We start from the raw sequence: 18,770 nt of genomic DNA, 5'->3' as shown, positions 1-18,770 counted from the left end.
TCTTAATCTACATTATACTCGGCACCAAGTGGGTAGACAGATTCAAGGACGTAACAAGCCGTCATTCAATGGTTTTAATGTTTAACTTCAATTGATCCATGATCTCGCATGACCCTTCATCTATTGTTTGAGGTCGCTAACTGTCTTACACCTGACACGGATTGGACTCAACTAGTCATCGCTTCTCAATAGAACTCCAGGAAATACATCTTGAAGGAGGATATTTAAAAGGAAAAAATGACTTAAAAAGGATCGTAATCTGATTAAATTGTAAAGTATTTAAAAACATTTCCTGTTTATTGTTTATGACCCAAAACTAGTCCATCCACTAATCCTCACTTACGCACACACACGCACATACACACATAATTATGGTGCAATTAGAGATAAGAATATTGATTATAAGAATTGGAATAAACAAATTTTATTGACACATTGAATTATCATAACCATAATGAATAAATTGCATTTGAAGTATCTAATGGATACCTTAGGGTTTCTTTAAAAAGAAGAGAAATACTTAACTAATACAAAAATATTTTAAAGTTAAATTCATCAGTCAATTGAATCTAGACCACTGTGGGAAACCTGAAAGCACTGAACGGCTGTTTCGTTCTAATGTGGGACTCCTCAGCAGTGTGCATTCACGATCCAGCCTTGCGACACTGATAAGTCCTGGGTTTGAATCTCGTGAGGCCGGATCGTGGATCCGCACTGCTGAAGAGTCCCACAATAGGGCGAAACGGCCGTCCATTGCTTCCAGGTTTTCCATGGTGGTCTAGCTTCAATTGACTCATGATTTCAACACATTTAAAGATGATATTACTGTTATAATTTTCAGTTGATGTACAGTAATAACGTCAGTATTCGGTCATCACATAGTTACTTATTTACACGTGTTACCCCTCATAGATTAGGATAGGCCGACCACCAGCATTCTCCATCCAACTCTTTACTGGACAATCCTTTCTACTTGTTTCCAGTTGTTATTAATTCTCTTCATGTCTGCTTTCAATCATCGATCTTCATTGATCTTCTTCATTTCCGTTTTCTTTCAGCATCCAAAGTTAGAGTATGTCTTGTGATACAGTTTAGTGATTTCCGTAATGTATGTCCTATCCATCTCTAGAGTCTTTTCCTAATTTCTTCTTCAGCTGGAAGCTGCTTTTTCTCTCCTACAGTGGTTTGTTGCTGATGTTGTCCGGTCAACGGAAATTGATTACCTTACGTAGACAATTGATTATAACTACTTGAAACTCCTCTTGTACCTTTTTTAGGGTTACTACCGATCCCAAGCCCGGGTAAAGAAGGAGGGTTAGGCATGGGGTTAGCAACCCAATTCCGTAGGAAACAACCTTGGTATAAAAAAACGTTAAATACTCGGTCATGCCGTTATGCACCACTGGAGTTTAACCATATTAATTATAGGGCAATCACCCACTGATGATATAAGATAATAATTGTGTAATATTAGGAAGTGGTTACAGTGAAACATGTAAACCTTTGAATAGTTACTTAGTGATCCAAAGGTTAAACAAAAATTCGATGGTCCACGGTTCGATCGTCTTGGTGGGGGGGGGCGTGGATGCCTGTTGCCTAGGTGTTCAACACTAAGATGAAACAAGTGTTCATTGCCTTAACGTTGTCCAACCAAGATCAGTCTATGATGTAATTTTTGGAAAATATAATAATAACCACAAATACTATGGTGACAATTTAAAACCTAAAATTGATCAACTAATCCACAATCTAGAAAATAAAGTCAACAAAATGAATGGCCTGGTATATTAACATAAAAATAAAATAACTGAAGGCGTCAGTCAACTGAAGCTAGACCGCCACGGAAAACCTGGAAGCACTGGGACTCCTCAGCAGTGCGCATCCACGACCTCGCCTCGCGAGATTCGAACCCAGGATTTACAAGTCTCGCGTCAGAGCACTTACCCGATAGATCACTGAGCCGGCATCCGATTTTCTTTGGTGGTCTAGCTTCCATTGACTCACGCTTTCAACCATGAAAATAAGAAATCTCCACAAGACCCCCTCTGATAATAATAAAATAACTTACAAACATGATTGTTTTGAAAAATATGGTGATAATTGATCTAATATATCAGCTAATAAACGATAGGAATGATCTTCTAATCGATTGATACCGCAATAAGCTGGATTATGTATATCTGGATGTAACCATGATTCAATTGAACTACATCCATATAAAAAAATATTCTTCATACGTGAATGACCATGGAAATCAATGAAAATCTGCTCATACACACACACACACAAACAATGAGAGACAAAAGGAGAAAAAAAGCAGCATTGACAACGTTAGCAGCAATAATTGGTGAATAATTTTGTCAAATAAATTGAATACATGGAAACACTGGATGACCGCTTTGTCCTAGTATGGGACTCCTCAGTACTGTGTATCCACAATTCCGCATACGGGACTCGAACTCAAGACTGAACTCAAATTGAATTAGACTATTGAACATTCTACAGAAATTCTCATAAACAGTAAAGACCTTGTTTACGAAACGTCAGTACATTTATACGAGATACATCAGCTAACTTCACAGAACTGACAAACTAACTGAAATAAACAGTTACTATTGAAATATAAATATAAAGCAAAACGTTCTAACTGAATATTGATTTTCAAATGACTGGTGATTTGTATCTCTTCATTTCCATTGCTATTTGACTGATCTTCCCTGTCTCTAACATTGTCCAGGCGTTCCATGTACTTATAAAGAGTGTTGCTCTGGTTGTTAGAAGGGGCATCGGCCTCGTGACTTCCGAAAATTTTCGGGCTTCCATCATCAGGAGTTATAATTATTCCTTCAACTGCCAGGGCAGAGTTTAAATGGTTTGAATTATTTTTTCTGGTTAGCGTTTATTTTAGCGAGTTAGTTTGTCTTATGAGATGGGGGTCGCTAACCCCCATACACCCCAACCCTCCTCTCTCTTTTTCCCGGGCTTGGGACCGGCAGTAACTCTAGAAGAGCTACAGATGGAGTGGAGGGAAGCGGAAAAGAGGAAGGCCAAAGAACACATTATGCCGGGAAATAGAAGCAGATATGAAAAGGATGAATAACAACTGGAAGGAACTGGAAAGGATTGCCCAGGACAGAGTTGTTTGAAGAGTGCTGGTGGGTGGCCTATGCTCCTCCACGAGGGGTAACAGGCGTAAGTAAGTAAGGTGATTTGTAGTTACTGGTAGCCTATCAACTAATGAATTAATTATAAGATAATTACTTAAAGTACTAACTTAGAAATCTAGGAAGATTAAGAGGTTCGTCAAAGAGTTTATGCAGCTATTTAGAAGTATCCATTGAGAAGAAAACGACGGCTGAATAGGTGAGGATTTATTGAATAATAGATTATGCATAACAGCATAAACCAATCACTTTTTTATCATACCACAAGTATATTTGAATAATACACCGAGAAGATTTGTGAATTGATTGGAAGAAGTTGACTACCTCCTCACAACACAACATAGTGCACACACTATTGATTATCTCAGACTAATGACTACTTTGCGACTTAATCGAAAGAATTCCATCATCACTAAGAATGATTTATCATACATAACATTGGTCATTACTCAGTAATCAGTTAACTGTAGGATAGATTTGTATAATAGACTAACATTTACTGAAGAATCATTGTCAGCTAAGAAGCTATGGACACCTGTTCCATTCAAATATGGGCAACCTAATCAGTGGTCACTTACGATTCTAACGAAATTCAAACGAGAAACGTGTTTGCATAAGTAGAAATTTGGTTACTATTTAAGCTTTATAGCTTGTTATCTCAGTAGTATATTGATTTTATCATTGTGCCTAAAACGCTGAACCAGTCCGGAATTAGCCGAACGATAAGTACACGCGACTAAACAAGAAACGACTGGTATTTCCAAGGAATAAGACACACCATATAGCTTAGTCAATAAACTTCCTTTTCATTAGAGTAGTCGGTTCGACTCATATTTGGGAGACTTTTGTATTAATAGCAAAATAAGACGCCGGACAATACAAAGATGTTTCTCATAAGTACAAGCATGACAAGTAAGAATCTAACCTAGTAATAAAAAGAATGGTAGAAAGTATTTAAATGAAAACAAATCCCAAGCTTAGAGAATATATACATTAGTAGTATATCCAAATTCTGAACAAAATCTTGATCCCATAAGATTGCCCTCTGACTGAAATACAGACATCAACAAGCTCAGTCAGTTAGTCACAACATAGAACTTCGTACGTACGTACGTACATCAGTTCGAGTTGCCATACCACATTAACACAGAGATACAATTGTCGATTCAAATCCAATAGTGGTAGAAGTAGTAAGAGTATAAGCAGTAATCCGAAAGATTAGGATTTAAAGATGTTATTCAAGGAGTATAATCCAGTGAAATATATTTGAAAAGAGAAAAAGATAGAGACATGAAGAATTCAGAAGATTAGAATTTGAGAGGACACAAAGAGTGGATGCACCTTAGCCATTGTAAACGATTTTGAGCCATGTTATTTAAGGTCTCTAACCACCGATTGCTATCATCTCGCAGATCCAAACCAGGTAGTCTATACCTACCAACATGGCTCAGTCCAATTGTCAGTGACTTCATGGATTTGTGCCACGTTTTGGTCTGACCGCCTCTGGCTTTCTTCCAACCTACTCTTACACCATAAAACATTGCACGTCGGGGCAGTCGGTGGTTGGGCATACGTAACACGTGTCCCAGCCATCTCAACTGACGAAGTTTCACTACTTCATCAGTTGAGATGGCTGGGGAACGTGTTACGTATGCTGAATCACCGACTGGGACACAAGCTACAATGAATATATGAGTTACTTATCTAGCTAACATCACTAAAGACGTATCAATGAGGGAGATCAATTTGTTCACCTATAAACATAGGTTAGTTGTAAGCACATTCGTTTGACAATACAACCTCTTAGATGAAGCTAACTTCTTCCTCTGTCTAATTCGTCTGCTTAGTTATCAAAAGTGTAAACATACAAGCTAACTGAACAATAAATTACATAAAGCATAACAAGCATATTAAAACAACTTACATAAGGTGAACGTTCACATAATGTAAGAAATTCCATTAACATTTTAGTATGATAAATCGTTGGATGAATTAAAGATGATGGATTAATCCAATGACGATTTAAATCTTTACCAGACATTGAACATCGATGACTTCATAGAAGAAATTATGTATGACAGAAGAAATGAAATCAGTCAAATATATAGTTCATTCAAAATAGAAGCATTATGGACAACCTATGTAACTATAGAACTCAGTAGCTGAGTGGATAACGCAATGGCGTTTGAAGCGAAAGGTAATGGGTTCGAGTTGCAGAGTGAACATCAACTATGAGATACAGGTATATCCAGCTGACAAGTCCCACATAGGACGAGATGCGAGTCCTGGATTCCACTACTTGATACTATCCATCTTTGCTTACAACTATAAAATAGTTGAGATATCCATCTACCAAACAAAGAGTGAGTATATTGCTTATTAGTCTGATCTATGAAGGCTTATGAAGGACATTCGTAGATTACTGGATTTTTTAATCATAAATGTCTTTGAAGCATTCGTTGAAAATGTTGGGATAACCCAATGAATAATGTCGAAGTTAGATGCGTGGTGCTAAGTTAGGAGGATGGATTAGTTAGTGAATTAATGAATCTTTATTAAAATGAGAAAAACGGACTGAAATAATGTTAGAATGAGATGAATATGAGAGAAATGTGCTTTGGGGGATGTTATAATAGGACGAACAGTGTGGAAGTTTAACTTGTGAAACTATCTTGTAAAGGATTATTGTTTATATTTTTAATAGTTAAATTCATTAGTCGATTCAAGCTAGACCAGAATCGAAAACCTGGAAGCATTGGATGGCCGTTTCATCCCAGTATAGGACTCCTCAGTAGTGAGCATCCACGATCCCCCATGCGAGACCTAAACCCATGAACTTCGGTCTCGCGTGCGAACGCTTAACCTCTAGACCAATGAGCCCGGCATTCAATCGTTTTAATGTCTAACTTCAATTGATCCATGATCTCGCACAACGCTTCATCCATTGTTTGAGGTGGATAACTGTCTTACACGCGACATGGATTGGAAACCACTGGTCACAGATTTTTAACAGACCTTCAGGAAGTACATCTTGAATCAACTTATGAATGCAATTGTTAAAATTACTATAATCTCCACGAATCTCCCATTTAAAGAAGAAACCATCAAATTGAATGAATTGGTTGGAATTTCAAAATTGTGTATGTAGTCACATACTTCAAGTATATTATTATATAAGTTTGAGTTATGATTGAATTGAGTACAATAATGAACTAATCTACTTCCCGTCTTCATTCTCTGATTGGACACTAGAGTTCTAAGGAGCTCGAGGACCAATAAATGTTAGGGTCTTGTTTGTTGTTTACTGATCGATGTGTCAACAGGTTAATAGGTCACCGGTCCTACTGGTAATATAAGTGAACTAATCGATGATCGAACTAGAGCGAGAGGTCACACTGTGGTGTGGTCTACTTATATCTATATAAGTAGTATATGGTGTGGGTCAGACATAGAATGTATTTTGGCAGAAGACCGATGAGGAAAGAACTGAAATGAAGCGCAATCGTCTGGAAAATGAATGAGCAATGGAATAAGAGAAGAAACAGTGAAGAATGAAACAATTGGTTGTTAATTTGCAAATTGACTGTTCATTGTTTGGTAATCAGAATTTACTGAGAGTCTGTAATCTTTCCCCAGTCGTGTTCTGTTCACTACAACACAGCTAATTACTTGTCATCACAACCCAATCACACTGAACTCAATACAACCCAAGAAATCTGTTTTTTTCCCATTGAGATAACAGGAGACATCAGTATTCATATCAAGCTGTTCTCATATATTTTTCTATTCTCAAATTATTCAAATTTTATTTCCTGAATGCATCAGTCATAATAAAGGTGCATTATAATCCTATAATTCTTGTATTTGACCAAGTGAATTTTTGAGTTAGATGTGTAGAGGTTAGATCAATTGTCTACTTTCTATCTTCCGATCGGAGGGCTCAGTGAAGTATCCAATAAGTCATCCCATATCAGGTAATTTAGTCGTAGTATCTTTCAAGCTCAAGTCGGGATCGAATTCATTTCAAACACTTACTATAGTCTACGCTTCCAAAGATCTAAACAAACATGATTGTCGAATAAAACAATAACATTTCTGGATAAAATAAAATAAATTTCATAGTTGAAATCACGGATCAATTGAAGCTAAACCACCATGGAAAACCTGGAAGCACTGGACGAATGTTTCATCCTAGTTGGAGACTCTTCAGCCGTGCGCATCCATGATCCCGATGGTGGTCTAACTTCAAATGACTCATAATTTCAACCATATAAAATTACTAAAATCTTCACAAACCCCCTCCCTTTCTGAATAATAATTCCCTTGGAAACTAAACACTCACTTTCCAACAATGACACCATCAGGATTTAACATTGGTATTATTTTAAAAATGAACATTTTACGTAATTCATTCATTTTTCTATCATCGTTTGATAATAATTGTTCAATTAAACCTTTTATGATCCAACTAGAATTTGATTCACCTGGATGTACACGACATGTAAGAATGATATAAGGACGTTGATTGATATTGATAGATTCATCTAAGTGAGAAAAAATATCAGATATGAATATAATGTGTTGAGAAATCATGAAAATAAAAAGGAACTGGATAGTTGTTTTGTTTCAGTATAGGACTCTTAAGAGGCAGAGGGTACCCACGATCAAATTGAGTAATGAACTCATGACCTCTGGGTTTCATGGCAAATGGTTAACCCAGAAAAACTACTGGCTTAGCATTATTCACTGGGCTTGCGTTCCTAACTCTAACCTGTTCAGTAAATTGTACAACCATCTTCTTTGGTGTTTAAGTAATTATTTTTTTATTATCAGAATGGGTTTTGTGGAGACTTAGTATTTTCAAAGTTGAAAGCGTGAGTCAATTGAAGCTAGACCACAGCAAAACCCCTTCTGATAATAATAATCATATGCCTACTAGTGACTGACCTCTAGAGGTAAATCCTGGAGTTTTAGTGAGAAGCAGTGACCAGTTGGAGTTCAAACCACGTCTGTTGTGAGATATCAACTCACTGAAGACAATTGGTGAACGGTTGCTCAACTTCGTGGATCAGTTGAAGTTAGACATTAACACCGTAAGATGCCGGCCGGCTCAGTGGTCTATCGGTTAAGTGCTCTGGCGCGAGACTGATAGGTCCTGGGTTCGAATCTCGCGAGTGCGGGATCGTGGATGCGCACTGATGAGGAGTCTCACAATAGGACGAAACGGCCGTCCAGTGCTTAGAGGTTTTCGATGGTGGTCTAGCTTCAATTGACTCACGCTTTCAACTATAATTATTTGTTCACTAGCAACCTATTTCAAGATGTAATCTACATAGCTCTAATTAGAAAACATCGCTGGTGGAGTTCAACAATATCGGGCGTTAAGGAATTACCTTTAAATGTCAATGAAATGTGCTTTTGCAATACCACGAATCCACTGAAATTAAACATTTCATCTCAGTGGTCCAATAGTTAAGTTCTCACATAGAGAGACATAAAGGTTTCAAATCATATACCTGGATGGATCGTGAATACACACAATCATTTAAGAGTACCATTATAGTATGAAACAAGTGTCTTATGTCTTCTAGTTTTTTTTATTGGTTGCCTAGTTTGTAAAGGAAAAGTAATTTCTAAGTAAATGCATACCTGAAGAATCCGGAATTTGTGTTATTGTAATTAATGGGACTGGATTGGAAAGAATAGTTGAAGTTAATTGTTGAATACGAAAGTAAATCTCATTTGAATGATTCAACATTTTATATTGCCATTTGTTTAAATCAGTTAATAAACGTGTATAAGTATATGGATAATGATAAGCAAGATAGCAAATATCGCCAGTGTATGGAAAGCGTATCGTAAATGTAGCTGTATAATACGTTCCACTATCTACATTACCTTGAAAAAAAAACAAGTCAACGAAAGAACAACAACGATGATAAAAGTGTATAATGCAAGTTAATCACTCCATTAGAGATACATTGGTTTATGAAGGACCTATTTAACTTTCGACTATGAAGCTCTGAAGTCGTCAGGTTTAGCCACAGATAAACACGTTTCCTATATCACAATTGGCTGACCACTGGGTGGTGATCAATGTCATGCATGTCAGGTCCTTCTTAGTGCTGATCGAATGCTATCAATCAAGTTGCAATGTGGCCACTAGTCTAGGTGGCTCGACACTGCGTGCACTATGTTGAGATGAGATGGTGGTTGGAGGTGGTCAACTTGATCGATAGCATTCGATCAGCACTAAGAAGGACCTGACACGCATGACATTGATCACCACCCAGTGGTCAATCAATTGTAATTACATCTCAGTCTTACAGGAGGTCGGTCGCGGCCCGAGTAGCTCAGTGGTGACGTCTCTGACTGTGAAGCTGAGTGACACGGGATCGAATGCGTCATAGAGCACCAGTTCCCTCAAGATTACAGGTACACCTTGCTGAAGAGTGCCAAGTAGCACGAAACGCGGGTCCATGGTTTCCTGTTGACCACCTCACCAACCACCATTTTAAATTTATTTATTACTCACGAAGGTCTATCTCTACCTGGGATATTTTGAATGATGCCGGTGTAATTACTTCTCATGATTTTCCAGTTTGTACATAATCGATTGGGTGTGATAGCTAGTTTATACAGTCAATCAATCAAATGGGAATTAGGGCCAATTATAGTTTAAATAAGTATATGTGTGGTGTGTGTTACTTATATCCACATAAGTAGTATATAAAAATTGATTGCTTTTTTTTAATTTGCAGTGAATTTAATGCTTAAGGCTCTATCATCAATAGTCTTATCAACAAACACTTCCACAAAGAATTATATATACATATATACTTACACTTTCGAGTTAAATGTCGAGTAAAATGGTTTCTATAATAAATAATATTCGAACCAACACGTTTCCAGCATGGATGAGATTGAAGTGATTCATGAACTGAGAAAAGAAGAGGCTGCATACCTAGAAATTAAATATATTTAAAAATAGATCTTTATCTTCAAAACAAAGGGCTATTGAAAGACTTTAATCGGATATTACTTATATACTTAGGCCTATTACCCCATATGAAGGAGAATTGGCAGCCCACCGGGAATCTCCAACCGACTCTGTCTTAGGTTATTTTTTTCAAGTTGTTTTCAACAGCTATTCTTTTTTTCGCTGTCTGCTTTCAATCCCCGATGGAATATGTTTTGGTCTTCTTCATTCCTTTTTACATTCAGGATTCCAAGTTAGGGTTTGCCTCGTGATGCAGTTTGGTGATTTCCTCAATATATGTCCTATCCACTCTTCCACTGTCTTTTCTAATTTCCTCTTCAGCTGGAAGTTCGTTTGTTCCCTCTCTCAGTAGGCTGTTTCTAATGGTATCCGGCCAACAGATATCGAGTATCTTGCGTAGACAACTATTTATAAATACTTATACCTACTTGATGATTGTTGTAGGAGTTCTCCACGTTTCAGCTCTATATATTAGAACTGTCTTGCCGTTCGTATTGAAGACTGTCACTTTGATATTGGTTGACAGTTGTTTTGAGTTCCGTATGTTCTTCAATTGTAGGTATGTGGCCCTTGCTTTGACAATCCTCGCCTTTACGTCTGCATCAGATCCGCCTTGTTCATCGATGATGCTTCCTAGATATATGAAGGATTCTACATCTCCCGGAGCCTCTCCATCAAGTGTGATTGATTTGGTGTTCTCCGTGTTGTATTTGAGGATGTTGTTTTTTTCCTATGTGTATGTTGAGGCCTACTAATGCAGAGGCTATTGTGAAGTCGGGTGTCTTCACCTATGTTGTATGGTGTGTGTATTGGATACAAGAGCTGGGTCATCTGCGAAGTCCAAATCTTCTACTTGATCCAGAGCTGTCCATTATATTCCGTGATTCCCCTCAGATGTGGATGTCTTCATAATCCAGACAGCCATCAGAAGAAAGTAAAAAGGCGAGAGTAAACAGACTCTTTTAACACCTGCCTTCACTTAGAATACATCTATCATCTATCCTCCATCCACGGCTTTGCAGTGTAGTCCGTCTTATGGATTCCGGATGATGTTGATAATCTTCTCAGTTTTACTATGTTGTTGAAGGTTTATTCAGAGATTCAAAATAATGATTCCATGAGATATTTCTCTAATTGAGGAATATACTATCAACAACATATAATTACAATAATTACATATAATTACAAATTTAATGTAAGCAATATAAGCTACTTAATAGTAGTGATATGTAAATGTGATTATGTAAAATAACATTATATGCTAGATGTATAGTACAGGTATGGAAAACCTGGAAGCACTGGACGGCCGTTTCGTCTTATTATGGGACTCCTTAGCATTACGTATCCACGGTTATTAATCCTTATCTCATAGATTAGTTATAACAAGCAAATTGACACTATCCCTAAATCCTAAACCTAAAACCCCGTAATTCTGAAACGAGCCTTAACCTGTTGTGACATTACATTTTATGGATGGGCTAATCAGATAGATCCGCTTTGATTTTCGTTAGAACTTCACTCATCCATATAGCTACATAGTATCTGCATATTTCAACTAATGTAAGCTCGTAATGAGAACTCTAATATTAAACCAATGGTCTAACTTGAAATGATCTAGTCTTTTTATAGGTTCAAGAAGATGTACAATCTATATCCATGCTGACGAGTTCATGGGTGATTGTTTTTCGATTCATATGCATATTAACTTTAATGGGTTCATTAAACATCTACCCTTTGAAATACTATTGCTTTTTTTCCATTTAAGAACCAATTACAAAATCTGCTTTCTAACTGGCCGAAAAACTGATCGAAAATTTATCGCGGTTGTTTTTAATTCATCCATATCATTATACTCTTATTAATTCAATTTGTAAGCAAAGATGGATAGTGGCTAGTAGTGGAATCCAGTTTGACGCGCAACACTTCGTCCTATTTGGGACTCGTCAACTGGATGTACCTACATCTCAGAGTTGATGTTCATTCTGGCACTCGAACTCAGTACCTTTCGCTTCAAAACGCTATCGCGTCATCCACTCAGCTAATGAGTCATGATGTATATAGTTTATATGTACATAAACTAATAACTTACCAGCATTAAATTGACTATCTACTTTTTCACAATTAATAATATTGAAACGATATGATATATTGGATTCCATATTAGATATACGAAAGTAAAACCATTGTATATATGAAGTTGTATTAATATCAGGATTTAATATTAAATCATATTCATATTGACGAACCTTTTGACATAAAAATAAGAAGTAATGAAGAGGCTTGATTAGGAACTTATTTTAAGACAATCGGGGGGGGGAGGGGGTAAGAAAACAAAACAATCATTCACCTATGCATTTGCATGCACATTATAAGTAGTATCCTTTTTTATTTAGTAAAATATTAATTATCAGAAGGGGTTTTGTGGAGATTTGGTATTTTTCATAGTTGAAAGCGTGAGTGCGGGATCGTGGATGAGCACTGCCGAGGAGTCCCATGATAGGATGAAACGGCAGTCTAATACTTCCAGGTTTTCCATGTTGGTTTAGCTTCAATTGACTCACGCTTTCAACTATGAAAAACAATTAGTAAAATATGTTTATAGAGTATATAAGAGCTTTTGTTTAAATTAGAACGAATAGTTTCACAGAATTTGGGCACCAAGTTGATGTGAGACACTGAATAGGAAATGCCCTTGAAGAAAGATTGGACCAGATTGCCAGGCAAAACGTTGAATTTACTTTAAACTCATTCGCTGAGATTTTATAAATATATATTCTTTCCATTAAACATATTTATAGAGATTGGTAGATTTTACTGTTTACAATTTGGGCAGGTTTTAATTAGATAACCATCGAAAACCAAGAAAAGAATGGAGTTCAACCAAGTTCAGTGTTTGACGATGGTCTGCTAAAAGCTAACGGAAGATGATTACGTAATAATACGAATCGACTAAGATTAAAAATGTAACCTATTGAATAAAGGATTAATGATCTAAAGGTCGAAAAATCAATACAAAACTTGAAAGTCATAAGTTCGACCTAGATAGAGGAGTCTTGGAAGCTTATCGCCGGGAAATCCTACAATGGGACGAAACAACTTTGAAATACTTCAAAGTTTTCAATATTTGTCTAAGATCAATGTCTGATGCGATTAGTATTTTACTTATTATAAATTCATGAGTTTGTTCACAGTTTGGACTATCAATCAAGACTAGATAGGTTTGTAGTGCCGTTCACCTCGATTACCTCGCTTACCCGCCAACTCCAATGCGTGTCATTTTTGTTTCGCTCGCCGATATTTACTCATGTGCTTATAACTTCCTGACCTGCATCATTTGTCAATAAAACTGTAGCTGCCGCTTCTATTTGCCTTCTGATTTTATGCACCGTTAAGATTTGTATTATAACGGTAATCGAGGTGAACGATCAGCGAAGCATGGCACTACAGGTTTATTGATGACGAAAGTATCCTGAAATATGGAACAATGAATAAATAGAATATTCCTCAAACTTAACGTCTTGTAAAAAGAAGTCAACAAGCTGTTCAAAGTGACAATCTTTTCACCATCGGAACGATCAGCACTTCACTGTGTGATCATTCTATAATGATCTATTTACAAGAATATGGGTTCACAGTTAGTTTCAACGTTAATGATAAACGTAATATACATTGAAATAAACAGACAAGATAGTAGTCAAGGTCAGAAGGGGTTTTTGTGGACATTTAGTATTTTCATACTTGAAAGCATGAGTCAATTGAAGCTAGACCACCATCGAAAACCTGGAAGCACTGTACGACCGTTTCGTCCTATTGTGGGACTCCTCAGCAGTGCGCATCCACGACCTCGCCTCGCGAGATTCGAACTCAGGACCTACCATTCTCGCTCCAGAGCACTTACCTGGTAGATCACTGGGCCAGCAAGGTGTTTGTCATACAAGATTATCCTATTGTAGGCTTTCACAACAGAACATATATATGGGGATGCTAGACCTCATGAAATCAATCAATAAACGTCTTATTTTTGTAATTTTACTTTGGAAATTTGAATTCCTCGTCCATTTTTACCTTCAGATTGTTTTTCCCACTTGGAAGGACCCTAAATATCATTGGTTCGTTGCATCTTTTAATACGCTATCTTATGACGTTTCTCAAGGACCTTTTTATACTGTATATATGTGCTTGGTTGTTCGTGCTTCTGGTATCTTGTGGGATATACCTTTCTCCATGTCTGAACCTGGTCTTCCACCTTTAGTTAGCAAGGCTAGGATGCATCGGAATAGTTTAGCGTGGCTTGTCGTTATGTTGAATCATCAGAAAATCACAAAAATGATTGCGTCTGACTTTCACGTAGAGTCTTGTCGCAGATGTTTTAAATATAGATGGATAGATAGATATCAAAAAAATACAGCCTAGTACATATCTGCTTTAGTCCAAGTCGCTATGACCTGATTAACAAGATCAGATGTAAATGGTAAAGCCAATCAAAATAATATGGTAACGATGATAAAAAGAATGACTCAACCTTGGGAATATACTTTGAAAAGGCAAAGTGGAAAGGTTTACATGAAGGGATACTGGAATACAGATGAAAAAGTGTCATTCAATTAGATTGACTTACTTGGATTGCTTTACGAAGATTACCACATTCAAAACGAGATTCAAACTCTAAATGACCTTTTTCAACGTCGAATTGACCAATCCTAAGTAGAAAGAAACAAACATATGACATCATTAGGCTATACGTTTTCAGATCCATAAGTTTATCCATAGTCAAAAAAATAACTTTTCAACATATACGGTACTGTAGTATGTGCTACTGATATCGACAGGTATAAGTAGTATGTATCATCAATCGAAAATGAAATGCTTGGAGGCATAACGTTAAGAAGATCGAAGAGAACGAGAACAGAGAATGATTGGTGTGGAAAAGAAGAATCAGTCAAACCTGAGGCGATCGATTGACATTTCGCAAATGAAGTGTTTACTGTATGGTTCTCAGATTTTACCAAGAGGTTCTGTGATGTCCCTACTTGTGTGTTCTCGTTCACTACAATATCATAACAATATAGAAGATATTGAGCCAATAAAAAAAACGGTTAAATGATAAGTTCATATGATTGACCGTGAAATGACTTCACGTCTAAGGGATAAGACATACCCTAATAATGCCTCAGTCTTCTAAAAGATATAAATATATGAATGAGTAAACATACATGTCAATCCAATTTAGCCGATAAACTTCACTCAAGTAGCCGATCAGGTTCGTGTGTTCGTAGATTTTGTATCAGTATCCAAATCTGACAACACAAGATCATGAACCGATTATTGTTAGACCACCATTAAGAATCTGAAAGCACTGGACGGCCGTCTCGTCCTAGTATGGGACTCGTGGATTGGTTGAAGTTAGACATCGATGAATGTTGGCTTCTTCAGAGAACAAAATATATTATTTCTCTGTACATAACATTCCACTTATTGTGATTTTGTAAACATATTGTTTTTATTATTAACTAAACCATTGGTTAAGATAAACGTGAAAACCTCAACCAGGTGGTCTTCACCTATCAACATGGTTCAAATCAATAGTCAGTGACTTCATGGATTAACTGCATAGTTACACCTTGAAACTGTCGATCGATATTACGTGTCAAATTCACCAATCGCAATTCCGATCATAATTTTCTCTATCCCATAGCGTTCTTGACTTGACCAATTATACTTCGGACGTTCACAGTTGACGTAGAGCCAGAGCAAAGTGAGCTATTGTTTAACCATCCATAAACCCTTCTCTATCTTCTGCTTTGTGTCCAAAGAGAAGACAGAAACCAGCCTCCATTATATACTATATTTCAAGTATATGTGGACAAACATATATAGACATACTGGACCACATCATGAAATGAATCGAAAAATCACAATTATACATAAACAGGCCAAAGGTGGTTGTGAATAGGCTAAGCTATAATTAATAAACTAGAAAGAACTTAGAAATAACAAGTCGTATAACAGGAGTCAATGAATTAAACGAACATAGGAACATTATAATCTGGTTACATACTACTTGTACAATAAAATGGCGCAGTGCTGAGGAGTCCCACAATAGGACGAAACAGCCGTTCAGTGTTTCCAGGTTTTCCATGGTGGTCTAGCTTCAATTGATTCGTAATATCAACTATTAAAATTATAGTTGATAATAATTCGAAAAACAGTTACAAAGGTCCCAAGTTTTACAATATTTTTCCCGTTATAACATGCTGGGTCATTTTTTAGTCGCCCCTCCACATAGTTTCTTTCCAACTACTTCCTGAAACAGCCATCATCGGTGCAGGAAGTGGTTAGGCATGTGAAATATATGTCACAGTCAATTATTTGTTCAAACGATTCTTCAATGAAAACCATTAACAATTATTCAATCAAATAGTTTATAATGGGATCGGTTTATCTGTTTATTCTCATCGTCCCAGAGAACTGTAGTAAACTTGAGTGCGATGAACCAGTTGTTTAGTTGTTAATTGATTGAAGACAGTCGATACTAAGCCTTTACTACATCTAGGTTCCCCTGAAGCTTCAGGGAGCAAGTAGTTGAATTAAAACTTGATCAATAGAACTCGGTCAACGTTAAAAGATTAAAGAAACATCAGACAAGTTAATACGTAGTGATCAACTAATGGTAAACAGTTGTTCAGCATTAGCTTGAAGCTTCTTAACAGTGTACACGCATGGTTGAAATATTTTCCCGGCGACATTCATCAACCGGGTATAAAATTAATATGGGTTATAAAAGCATCAGTTATTTCAGATTTTATGTCACTTCAAAGGTAAATTATCTGGGCAGCATCGTCGAATAACACGGTGGGTCTGATATAGATGTGAGGGCGCGCATCGACAAATTAAGAGCAGCATATTTACAATTGAGGAACATCTGGAACTCAAAACAATTGTCAACCAACACCAAGATCAGAATTTTCAATACAAATGTCAAGACAGTTCTACTGTATGGGGCGGAAACCTGGAGAATTACGAAAGCCATCATCCAGAAGATACAAGTGTTTATTAATAGTTGTCTACACAAAATACTTTGGATCCGTTGGCCAGACACTATCAGCAACAACCTACTGTGGGAGAGAACAAACCAGATTCGAGCGGAGGAAGAAATCAGGAAGAAGCGCTGGAAGTGGGTAGGACAGACATCGAGGAAAGCACCCAACTGCGTCACAAGACAAGCCCTCACATGGAATCCTGAAGGCCAAATGAGAAGAGGAAGACCAAAGAACACATTACGCCGAGAAATGGAGACAGACATGAGAAGAATGAACAAAAATTGAATAGAACTAGAAAGGAAGGCCTAGGATAGAGTGGATTGGAGAATGCTGGTCGGCGGCTTATGCTCCATTGGGGGTAACAGACGTGAGTAAATAAGTAAGTCAAAGGTAAATAACTATTAATCAATTAAGAACATTGTCAGTTGAACAAACTCATGCTAATAAATATCAACTTACAATAATTCATCTTGATTTGATAAGTTAAAGTCATACAATGAAGATGACGTAACTGAAGAAGAACAAAGATGATCCTGTTGATGATTATTACTTGTCATCTTAGTACCACCATCTAATGAACTAATATCTATACTGTGATCATTCATTTGTACATACGAAGTTGGTATAACTTCTTGATATGATTTATTCTTTGATACTGACGAATGCTGATGTTGTTGTTGTTGTTGATGTTCTTGGAACTGATGACATTGTTGTTTGAATGATGAGAACACTTGTTGTGATGATAATGGTTGGGACATCTTAATTGGATCATCGTTTGATTGAAATTTAATTAATCCATCTAAATCATATACAATACGATTGATTAAATCATTCGAATCAATAAATCGTCGCATATCATCAAGGATTTCTGTATGTGGAAAATCAGATATGTTGGATGGTATATGTAATGATTGATCGTTCTTCAGGGATTGATTCATAGTTTTATTCAATTTAACTGATTTAGAAAGTTTGTTTAAATGATGTACAACAGATTTCGTTTGTGGAAGTGGTTCCATTGGATGAATAGAGACATCAGCTACAAAATAAGCATATAATAATAATGATAAGACGTTGATAGATTTTAGATATGATGAAAACTGGGATACAAGCATATCCAGCTTACTTACTTACTTACTTACGCCTGTTACTCTCAATGGAGCATAGGCCGCCGACCAGCATTCTCCAACTCACTCTGTCCTGGACCTTAAATTCTAGTTCTATCCATTTTTTGTTCATTCTTCTCATGTCTGTCTCCATTTCTCGGCCTATGTGTTCTATGGTCTTCCTCTTCTCCTTTGGCCTTCAGCATACCCAGCTGATGAGTCTTAAATAGGACAAAACGTGCATTCTGGATCCCGATGCTAGCCAATATCCATCTCGGCTTGAAATGCTTATGACTTAGTAGAAATATCGAGTCAATACACAAAGGATACATATATGCCGAAAGAGATTGATCAATTGTAGTCCTAAGTAGCAATGGTAAGGTCCAAACCACTGATATACATATATATATATATATATATATATATATATATATATATATATATATATATATATATATGGATT

At 36.7% G+C, this 18,770-nt stretch overlaps 1 protein-coding gene across 1 annotated transcript in view; it reads right to left on the bottom strand.

Moving 5' to 3' along the window:
* Nucleotides 1-3,973: 3,973 nt before the first annotated feature.
* Nucleotides 3,974-18,770, bottom strand: part of Smp_125080 (Mername-AA217 hypothetical peptidase (M14 family)) — a gene marked incomplete at both ends in the record, with an annotated part of 48,350 nt that continues 33,553 nt past the window's right edge. The window contains 8 exons of the mRNA XM_018799442.1: nucleotides 3,974-4,084; nucleotides 5,089-5,218; nucleotides 7,507-7,708; nucleotides 8,814-9,062; nucleotides 10,009-10,128; nucleotides 12,254-12,410; nucleotides 14,783-14,864; nucleotides 17,961-18,240. Coding sequence (XP_018646620.1) covers nucleotides 3,974-4,084; nucleotides 5,089-5,218; nucleotides 7,507-7,708; nucleotides 8,814-9,062; nucleotides 10,009-10,128; nucleotides 12,254-12,410; nucleotides 14,783-14,864; nucleotides 17,961-18,240 — 1,331 coding nt within the window. The remainder of the gene's footprint in view (nucleotides 4,085-5,088; nucleotides 5,219-7,506; nucleotides 7,709-8,813; nucleotides 9,063-10,008; nucleotides 10,129-12,253; nucleotides 12,411-14,782; nucleotides 14,865-17,960; nucleotides 18,241-18,770) is intronic.

Source organism: Schistosoma mansoni, assembly GCF_000237925.1.
Source record: "Schistosoma mansoni, WGS project CABG00000000 data, supercontig 0148, strain Puerto Rico, whole genome shotgun sequence".
Taxonomy (NCBI): Eukaryota; Metazoa; Platyhelminthes; class Trematoda; order Strigeidida; family Schistosomatidae; genus Schistosoma; species Schistosoma mansoni.
Note: the sequence above shows the minus strand (reverse complement) of the source record. Positions and strands in the feature narration are given on the sequence as shown.